Genomic DNA, 10,519 nt, shown 5'->3' on the forward strand with positions numbered 1-10,519 from the left:
CAAGAGAAAGTTTGGGAATGTGTTTAAAGGGCCCTCAGGCATCATCCTAGCAAGTTTCATGCAATTTCATTTTTTGGCCAAAATTGAAAAAAATGCAAGGGGTTAGCCTTACTTTTTTTGCAAATTTGGGTCAAAAATCGACTTTTCAGGAAACAGCTCAGAAACACTTTAGGAGCCATAATAATCATACTTTTATACAGGAAAAGTGATTGTTGAAGAGATTTGGCCAAGTATAAAGGATTTATGGAGAAATATAAAAAAAAATAATAATTTACAATATTTTGCAAACCATATTTCCTTTGAATGGCACATCGAGCAAGAGAACGCTTGGGAATGTGTTCTAAGGGCCCTCAGACATCTTCCTAGCAAGTTTGAAGCAATTTCATTTTTTGGCCAAAATTGAAAAAATTGCAAGGGGTTAGCCTTACATTTTTAACAAATTTGGGTCATAAATTGACTTTTCTGGAAACACCTCAGAAACACTTTAAGTTGAACAGCTATCCTATCGTGATTATTTCACATATTTACAGATTAATCGAGACAAAAACAATCATTTTTTTAACTTAATTTTTCAATGTGTGTGCACCTCATATTTCATTTGAATAGCAGACCTGGCAAGAGAATGTTAGAGAATATGATTTGAGGCCCCTTAAAAACCATTCCTTCACATTGGACTGCGCCGACACAAAATCAACAATGAATGAATTACACACAAACGCACAGTAAAAGGTTTGATTGTTTATGTCATATCATCTTGCCAATTTCAAAGTCCACAGTATTTCATACAATTTCAAGTTCATGTCAACGATAAGCTCAATTCTACTGTCAAACCATCGCCCTCCAGATATAATGACAGTTTGCAGATATGGGGACCATTGTTAGACTTTACTTATCTAACCAGATTCTGAGTTTTGTACATACACTGTCTGTGAAGTTTCATAATGACCGTTCAGCTCTATAAAATTTAAAATCAGACATTCTTAATTAGCAAATCTTCATCCTTCAAACCACGAAAAAAAATTATATTGTTTAATTCAACACAATTATTCAGAAGTTAATGTTATCTGCACTTTTGGCAAAAGAAGTTTACAAGAGTTGAATAAACTTTGAGGTCATAGTTCAAATAAATATACTGTCTTTGAAGAACATTTGGCCATTTTCCATTTTTAACAAAAAACAAAAATTAAGAATTTTGATTGGGAATGTAGTTGGAAATGTAAAGGATTTTTTTTTTACAAAGGTCTTAAATTTGATGTCCGTGTTCTAGAAAAATGGAAAGAAAACAATGAAAAATGGAAAGAAAACAATGAAAAAGGAGTTCAACATTATCTAATTGAAAATGTGACTGAATATTAAGTTTATACTGTGCACAATAATGGAAAGCTAAAAATTTGTATTCAAAATCGGTCTGGCATCGAGGTTCGTGCAAAACAATACTGCGCCTGGGTCTGGTCAAAGTAAAAATAATCCCGGTACGAACTGGTTAATTAATGATTGAGATAAGAAATCCAAAACTCCTAGTCTGTAATCTCCCTGACCATTAACTCTTTCAGTGCCAAAGTCGTACATGTACAAGGTAATGTTCGTACTTAAAATCGCCAAACCTCGTACATGTACGAGGTAGAGTAAGCATGTTATCACAAGGGGGCCCTCTCGCTCTTTCTAATAATATCATTTTCATTCAGGCACGCCCTGTATTTATTTGTTTTATTCAAGTTCTTGCGAGAGGGTGCAGCACCCTTGTATTGGACACTTGTATTTTCTGCAAAAAGTGCGGAATTCCCCTGTGTGCAGGACAGTGTTTCAGGGTGTAGCACTACATGTATGTACGTGACTACTATTGACTTTCCAATTCACCAAGGATATACCAGAGAGCAACAACAACAAATTTTATAGTGAGTAAAACGTATTTACTTTTTTTTTTACAGAATTTTGAACAATTACAAAAAACGCTCGAAGTTTGGCACTTTAGGGTTAAACTTTTCAAATTTCGCGGGCACTGAAAGAGTTTAATAGATGATGGATGTATAAGATTTGAGAAATAATTTTCAGTTTAATCCACTCTTACTCTTAAAAGCTGTCATGAAGTCATAGACATTGAATCCTTGAACTACCCACAGGTTTAGTATACATGTAATTCTTATTTCAACTTGGTAGCCCATTCAGTGGAATCAACAGGTCTCCCCTGGGCCCAGTAAGAGGAGAAAGTATTTAGAAATTACAGTCTTAGGTGTGAGAGGAAAACCCCAGGTGAATATTCTGAGGAAAACCCATGGAATCAGGTAGGGACTGAGAGCCCAATCCACATATTGGCCCGGGCAGGAATCGAACCCGGGTCACAGCGGTGGAAGGCGAGGAAACCTGACTTCCCCAAAGTCATTCACATGAGACTAGACAACCTAAAACGTTTAAGTACTATGAAAAGTGTTTGAGGAACAGTGGAGGATTTTGTAGGATTCAGTTCCTTAAAACAATGTCTAGGTCGTTAAAGTTGTATGAACGGTTGTATACCCACAAATGATCCTGACTCACAATATTAAAAAAAAAATTAGCTTTGTACAAATGTATGCATATGCCTTGTTGCATTCAAATAAAAAGCACATTTAACATAAAAATAAGCATATCGATGATTACTTCCCAAATCTTTGATGCGTCCCTGCGAACTGATGAAGGACATCTAGGAATGACTCGTAACCTACACCCCAGTGAGTTGGCATGGATCTGACATAAAATTAAAAAGGAAAACCAAAGTCAACTTAAGTGATCACAAGTGACCACAGGTGATCACAAGTCAACACAAGTCCTCACAAATGATCACAAGTTATCATAAGTCATCACAAGTCATCACAAACAATCACAAGTTATCACAAGTCATCAGAAGTCTTCACAAATGATCACAAGCCATCACAAGTCATCACAAGTCATCACAAATGATCAAAAGTCATCACAAGTCATCACAAATGATCACAGGTGAGTACATGTCATCACAAGTCATCACTAGTCATCACAAATGATTCACAGGTCATCGCAAGTCATCACTAGTCATCACAAATGATTCACAGGTCATCGCAAGTCATCACAAGTTGATCAAAATTCTATCCAAGTTTGTCAAACTCTGACAGAAGCATTCCTTTATTATTGTACATGTCCTCTGTTACTTGTGATGTGGTTTGTGACATGACTTGTGACTGACTTGTGACTGACTTGTAACTTGTGATTCCATTATAACTCTGAGCAGAACAGGATTTAATGTTTCTGATGTTTTTATGTACATTGGATGACTTACATGCAAGTACAAATGAAGGACTGATTTACGGAGTGTTAAAGACAAAAGAAATATGCCTCACAAGTGAGGTGTGGATATGACGGAGTTCTATTAAAGGGGGGTGGGAGGGGGTGAGGGAGGGGTAGGGGCTACTTGAGGGTGGGGTGTTATTCTGGGCTGTCAGAGAGGGTGGGGATGTAGAAGTAAATCACAGGATCTTAATGAGAATATTTGCCAGGGGTGTGGTGGAACGAATGGTGGGTGGATGGAGTGTCATGGATGGGGGGTGTCAGGGATGGGGTGGGGGTACATGTAGGGGGTAGGGGTGAGGGTGGAGAGGGTTATTGCAGGGGTGTACATATAACACAAACTTACAAGATCTCAGTGAGACGTATTTGCCACGGAAGGTAGCCAAGAAGACTCTCGATCTGTCCAAACCTCACCAGTACATCAGGGTCAGGGAAGCCTTTGGTGGCTGCAAAGAAGACAAAAATATAACATGAAACAAGTGTTTATAGTGCAAAAACATTGTAGGTACAAAGCCCCTTGCGCTGATTACACTGATCAAATTCCATTTGATATCTTATCAATAACCAGGCAATTCCATTACATAATTTATCAATAGGAATCGATAAGCACCACACATGGTTTTTAACCTTCCTATGCAAACATACATTTTGTGCAAAGTTGTCCTTTCAGTCAAAATCAATCAAGTGACTGTTTTTAACAGTTAAGAGCTCCTAGCCTACAGAAAGCAGGATTGACTGGCTGTGACTGTTTATGTAACTTAATACAGGCTATGCTTTGACTGTAGGTGACTGATAAACCAGCTGTGCCTATCACTTGCCTACTTTTGTCTGTTGACTGATTTTGACTAGTCAACGTGCTTGCTTGAAGTTGAAATATGATCCGACTGTTGGTGACTAGCCTGCGTAAAAGGCACGGCAAGGGAGAGGATAGATTTTTTTGACTGTCTGTGACTGTTTTAAAAAACCTCAGAGAGTTAAACTTCTAAGGAATCAGAGAAAAAAATTCAACTTTGGTTGTTGGAAACCTGAAGTGCAGTATTATTACACAGCTCACTTGAAGTTTCTGTTTTTAATTTTAACTTCTAGGGATTTGGTTTTTAAACCCTCAGCTTGATATATCCATTTTTTTTTAAAAACTGCTTACAATGCAACATTGAGTTGACCAAGTCTGTGCTAATGTCCTCTGGTTTGAGTATTCGGTTGGCTACGGCATGACAGTAGTCCCCTGCTGTCCGGACTAGGTCAAGTCTACCATCTGAGGGCGACAGCAGCAATATGTGAACCTGTGCTCCTTCTGCAAAAAAAAAAACACAACAAAACAAAACCCATTAAGAATGAAGTATTGATAAGTATGGAATTGAATACTTACAATGGAGTGTCATGGCCTAGCGGTTACGAGCACCGGACTCATGTTCTGGTGTTTCAGAGGCAACAGTGACGTGGGTTCGAGCCTGCCGGCGGACACTTGTGCTCTTAAGCAAGGCACTTAACCATTATTGCTTCGTCCTTCGGATGGGACGTAAAGCCGTAGGTCCCGTGTGTTGTATAATGCACGTAAAAGAACCCAGTAAACACTTATCGCTAAGAGAAGGGGTTTGCCCCGGTGTTTCTGGCCTCCTGTATAAACTCCCACGTGGAGTATTTAGGAGAAAAACCAACCAAGAACCAAGAACATACAGAAGGCAAAGCCTGTAGATGCTCTGTGCTTGAACCACACAGAAATCAGTTTACTGTGACACTGAAAGCAACAAAGAGTGGGGATAAACTAAACAATTGTAGGTTTTCAATTTCATTCCTTTGTAAAATCAGCTTCATTGAAGTAGTTCTGCTTTTGGTTTTGGTTATTCATTCAGCAACTATTTCATATACGCAGGGATGTGACGAGTATGAACAGTGACTACAATTGTCAGTAGACATACAGTAGGGTTTTGTGAAAAGGCATTTCAAAATCTGAACCAACTCTGAATAGCTATCATCAAGTTATTGCTTAAAACAAGCTGTCTACTGACTAGAAACCGTGCCATCAAAATCAAAGTAGGAGTCACTGTACTTGTGACTTTCAGCAGAACGAAAACCACCCTGGGCATGCTGGGGAAGAATTCCATACATCACTAATTGGACATCACTCCTTTTTCCTTGCAGTGACCTTTCAACCATCAGAAAAATTCAACATGTCCTAAAACAGCCAGATTTAGCAGGGAAAATATTGAAGCATTTACTGAGAAAACACTTGGATTTTTTCAGACCAGTCTCAAAGGGTTTGTGCACAGGGTGTCAAGTGATGAGTTTGTTAACTGCATTCAATAGGGGACGTTAAACAACAGAGGACAATATGGTCCCCAATTCCTGAGAGGTTCGCAATTTGGATTTGTGTGCAAAACATATGGGAGGTCTTCCTAAAAAGAGTACAAACAAAAGAGGGACAATAGGGGGTCCCCGATTGCTGGCAAATACACTCTTGGATGTCCAGGTATGGAACTCTTTCCCAATCTAGCTGGCATACTGACCATTACTGCTGTGCTTTTTACTGCTACTCTGGTGAAGCTGAAATGTGTATTTGGACTTGTCCTTTCCAAATATCTCTTCTTGTAATCTGTCCAGGTGGCTTTTCACAAGTACTGCATTCTTCTTCAAGGTTCCTGTGAGTACAAGTTGTACAGGACAACAAATGGAAAAATAAATTATCTGGCCCTCAATCATCATGCATGCAACTGAGAAGTAACAAGAAAAGACTTACAAGACTTTACAAGGCTTTATACAGTGTTTTTCAATTTTTATGGTTCATTGAGAGTACAAGTTGTACAGGACAACAAATGGAAAAAATAAATTATCTACCCCTCATCATGCATGCAATTGAGAACAAGAAAAGATGAAAGTTCAAACCTCGCAAGGCTTTATAGCGTTTTTTAATTTTTATTTTTATGGGCCATTGAGAGTAGTCTATTTAAAAATGTAGATTTTTTTCGAAATTGAGGGCGGGTGGGTTAAAGGAAATAACTGAAAATCGAAGTCCAGTTACGACGGGAACAAAAAACAAAAATACCCAGCGGCTTCTACGCCTCTTCGAGATCATCTGTAATGTGCTGCTCCTTTAGTCATCAATTCATTGTCATTGGTTGCTATTGATAGTCCACCTCGTTCCATCATAACTAAGCCGAAATCACCATTTAATTATTAGTTGTTGTTTTTTAATAAGGTGTTTTACAAAATTGAAAAACAATGTACAAAGTTTTGTGTGCTCTGCAATTTCCTCTTCCATTGTCTTCCATTTCAACTACAAAGTTGCATGCTGGGAGCCTATAAAAACCATTTAACCCTTACTCTCTGAGGGTAGTTTACTGCATGTCAGTTGGTTATGCCAATGCCCTCCAGCTGCAGTTATTTGGCAGATAACAAGTCTTAACAGTGAAGGCTCCAATTGGCAGGAGTTGGAGGCCCTGGAGGGTGCCTGATACTGACCAGCTGGGGGCACTCACTTTGTTATCAGAGGACTCTCATTGTTCTCTGTGGCATGTATTGGAGTGCCTGTCCAGTTATCCTTGAAATGACATGGCAGATATTGGAGGGCCATGCAAAAAACATAGGAGATTTTCTTGAGGCACAATTGGCATGCATTGGAGGGTCAAGTAGGGTAAGGGTTAAAACTCCTGAGCTGGGAGAAAATTGACCGAAATTTGGGGTGGGTCAACACAATTTAAAAAAAATAGGTCGAAGGTTTTAAACATTGACTGTTCTGAATTGGCCCTTAGGTGACAAGTCAAAAATGAGGAAATCAGCTGATCTGACATGTGACATGTCTGAGGAGAAGTTGCAATGCCTAAAGGAATAACATCACTAAGTTGGAGTTGCAGATAAACTACTAAAAGACTTAAATAAAGTGTCTGAAACTGCTCGAACATGTCTAAAGTCTAAATCACTTTATTCCACTTTTATGTGAAATATACATTTGTAAAAGGAATAAATGAAGATAACCAAAGAGAAAACATGGTAATGTTTTTGTAAATATTTAAATTTTGATCTGACCTAAATCTCATATTGTTTTTTTCCCTATTTTTTGGGTATATATTGTGTAATTGAGACATGTGGTTAGAAATCACGAAAAATATTTAATGTCACTCATCTTCATAACAACATATTGCCCCTTCCCTCTCCACAAAAGACCCGCCCCTTTCCCCCTGCCAGGCCACGCCCCCTTTCCCCCTGCCCCCCCCCCCCCCCCCCCCGGTGCTTACCGTGCCAATCATAAACACTGATGTAGGAAATTCCAAGCGCCATACTCCACACCATCAAACTACAGACATCTCCGTAGGAAATCTTCTGCTCAGCTACGAGGAGACCAAGATGGCAGGGCAGCTTCTGCAGGCTTTTCCTGTCCTCTTTGCACCGCGACAACGTCGCCTTTTGACCCTTAACTTTCGAAAGCAAAGGCTTCCATCCCCACAGATAAAACCACGTCCACAGAAAAGTCCACAGCTGAAGCGCGGCGTGAACGCATTTCAGCACAGCTCCGTCATAAAAGGCCATGTTTTCTTGGTGAAGAACTCACAGCCCTCGATGGAAATTTCTCAATATGATACTTAAATATGCAGTTAATCATTGTCTTGTAGTCTATTCAAAATGAATGTTTCATTCCATAAGATATTAGGAAGTCAACGACATGATGAAACTCCGACTACCGGCAAACCAAAATCGCGAACTGCAGCGTGACACGCAGATAGTCAGGTCCATCAACCCACTACCGCTGTTACATGTTATATCTGTGACATGAGTTTGGGGACCATACTGCTGAAAAACCATGATCACAAGAGGGCGTCCTAATACAACCATTTTCATCTGCGCTGTTTGTGTACGTTTTGTGGCGGAATCTGTTGCTCTTTTACTCAGTTTCCTTCCGTTTGTCGTCAGGTTTGACCTCAAAAAGTTGTGTTGTGGTCCATAACTTGTAAGGACAATGACAGTTTAAAGGTGACTGCTGCGGTGTCTGTGTTTAATTAAGATCGAAATGAAACTGAATCAGTGAATGTTTTGTAAACATGATGGAGAAATAACATAACTAGCCTAAAGACTTTAATGTCAGTCATAATGTCAGTAGTGTGTGTTATGCCTATGTGTGCGATTTATTATGATTACTAGGCCTAATACTCTCTAAATAATTCTCTTAAAGGGAATATACATCATTTGCTTTTGCTGTAATTTTCAGAAATGGATGGAATTGGGGGGTTGGAAATATAAAGCAAATATAGTTGCACTGACTTTTTGGAGGTTTTGGGTTCGAAAATGCTATAAAAACCAAGAAAAACGATCATTTTCCTGTAGTCTGGTTCCCTGACTCCATATAAGAAGAAACAGAGCAGTTTACATACATTGGGGAATTGTAAGGTCAGGGAACCAGTCTAGCTGGCTCGTACCCGTTCATAGGTTTGTAATCGATTGCAAACAAGTGCAATGGTCAATTGGGGCCAGTATTTGAAAAAAAGCCAGTTGTTTCCAACGCTGATCGGCCGATCAGCGTTGGAAATTGATACAAAAATACCACTTTTCTTGAAAATGACAGTATACCAGGTGCCATAATTTTACAGGATGCTTCAGGCTGTCATTTACCAACATCCTATTAAGGTATTTCGCAAAAACTTGGTAGTTTTTTTTTTCGATGTTTGCAAATGTTGTATATTCCCTTTAATCAGACAGAATTAAAAGAATGCAAGATGACGCCGATTGTATATATTCTCATCCTAATCTCCAGGGGAGCCATTTCAAGTTGACATACATGTACATGTATCACTATCATGTCAGCAGACTGTATGCAAATACCTTATTGTAAAATATCGCTCTTGATGTGGGTTTAGCCAAACTTAAACTAATTTGTACCATTTTGTAATAAGACCAGTAAAAATTGAAAGTGTAATCTTGTCTGTACATATTGATTGTTAACTTCATCTAAAAACTCGATGTTTTCTTGTTTATAGAATTGTTATCACTGACTGAGTTCAGTGTTACGACTGCATACCGGTACGTGTTCAGATCCGGCTTAGAATCCCTTCATGTTGTGAGCGGATGATCCAGTCATGGCCTACTCCCAGTCAGCTTTCCACACCATCTCCCAGCTGACGGATTATCTCCTGATTAGCAGCGCCCAGGCCGCCCGCAGTCCCACCCACCTCCATGCCCGCGGAATCACTCACGTCATCAACGTTACGCTCCACACCCAGTGCGCCATGCCCAAATACCCGAAGGAGATCACGGCCACCCGCATCCCCATAGACGACGTCCCCTCGGCGGGTCTGTACAACTTCTTCGACAAAGTCGCCGACATGATCCACGACGTCAAGAGGAAAGGCGGGCGGGTTCTCGTGCACTGCTTCGCCGGTCGCAGCAGATCGGCGACGCTTTGCATCGCGTACCTCATGAAGTACAGCAGCATGACCCTCCGCCAAGCCCACGCTTATGTGAAAGCCCGCCGGCCGCTCATCCGCCCCAATCCGGGGTTCTGGAAGCAGATGATCGCCTTCGAGAAAGTTCTGTTCGGCAGAAGCAGCGTCAGAATGGTGAATTCCAAGTTTGGGCTGATACCCGACGTGTATGAGGCAGAGTTTAAGAATATGGTGTGGTGATTGAAAAAGGCGTTCAAATGTGCATTATATCGGCTGAGATTGATGTCAAAGTTGCAAGCAAATTGTAGTCAAGTCATTTTAAGCATTACTAGTCATCAAAGCCAAAACAAGCCATTCAGTCACATATGAGAATTGTGACAAAGATACATACTTCTTTGCCACAATTCACCCCGAGACAAATAACAAGGTCCTGTTGATACAAATGTAGAGTAAGAATGAGTCAATTATACCATCAAATTATACAATACTAACTAATAGTTGTATAGGATAGTTTAGGCCAAAACAAATAATAGTTCTGCTTCTGGTTACCCTACCCTAATTTGTTTTAGAAAAAAAATGAGAAAATCCTGAAAATCATCAATTACTATCTTTTACCCTTGACTTCACGCAGACACCTCCATGTGATCGTACACAAAAAAATTACCCCCAATTTTTTTCCCCTACCTACCTACTCTATTTTCAAATGCCATATACATGTAAGCGGAAGCAGAACTACTTTTTTTCGGCCATATATAATAGAGCATGGAGCTATAAAAATGAGTTTCAAATCCGCATTGACAGTTGACACCTTGAGCCTGAGTGATCGCTTTTGCTGTATGGATTTAAAAAAAAAA

At 39.7% G+C, this 10,519-nt stretch overlaps 2 protein-coding genes across 2 annotated transcripts; one reads left to right on the forward strand and one right to left on the reverse strand.

Annotated features, from left to right (window-relative positions):
• Positions 1-2,541: 2,541 nt before the first annotated feature.
• Positions 2,542-7,999, reverse strand: LOC119745780 (dehydrodolichyl diphosphate synthase complex subunit Nus1-like). Its single transcript, XM_038222380.1, has 5 exons — positions 7,527-7,999; positions 5,802-5,933; positions 4,439-4,588; positions 3,641-3,740; positions 2,542-2,721 (listed from the first exon to the last, which is right to left on the reverse strand). The coding sequence occupies exons 1-5, from the start codon at positions 7,816-7,818 to the stop codon at positions 2,631-2,633; spliced, it is 765 nt and encodes a 254-aa protein (XP_038078308.1). The 5' UTR covers positions 7,819-7,999; the 3' UTR covers positions 2,542-2,630.
• Positions 8,000-8,103: 104 nt separating this feature from the next.
• On the forward strand, positions 8,104-10,121 carry LOC119745781 (dual specificity protein phosphatase 18-like). Its single transcript, XM_038222381.1, has 2 exons — positions 8,104-8,259; positions 9,261-10,121. Exon 2 carries the CDS (start codon positions 9,360-9,362, stop codon positions 9,903-9,905), a length of 546 nt encoding a protein of 181 aa, XP_038078309.1. The 5' UTR covers positions 8,104-8,259; positions 9,261-9,359; the 3' UTR covers positions 9,906-10,121.
• The last annotated feature ends 398 nt before the right edge of the window (positions 10,122-10,519 follow it).

Source organism: Patiria miniata, unplaced genomic scaffold (genome assembly GCF_015706575.1).
Source record: "Patiria miniata isolate m_02_andy unplaced genomic scaffold, ASM1570657v1 HiC_scaffold_7, whole genome shotgun sequence".
NCBI lineage: Eukaryota > Metazoa > Echinodermata > Asteroidea > Valvatida > Asterinidae > Patiria > Patiria miniata.

What these genes read in the sequence shown, in the direction of transcription:
- LOC119745781 (XM_038222381.1), top strand. Translation starts at nt 9,360, where the DNA reads ATGGCCTACTCCCAGTCAGCTTTCCACACCATCTCCCAGCTGACGGAT.
- LOC119745780 (XM_038222380.1), bottom strand. Translation starts at nt 7,818, where the DNA reads ATGGCCTTTTATGACGGAGCTGTGCTGAAATGCGTTCACGCCGCGCTT. An exon ending in GGTCAACTCAATGTTGCATT is followed by an intron (nt 3,741 to 4,438) that starts GTAAGCAGTTTT and finishes TCTTCTTTGCAG; the next exon opens with CCACCAAAGGCTTCCCTGAC. An exon ending in ATACGTCTCACTGAGATCTT is followed by an intron (nt 2,722 to 3,640) that starts GTAAGTTTGTGT and finishes ATTTTATGTCAG; the next exon opens with ATCCATGCCAACTCACTGGG.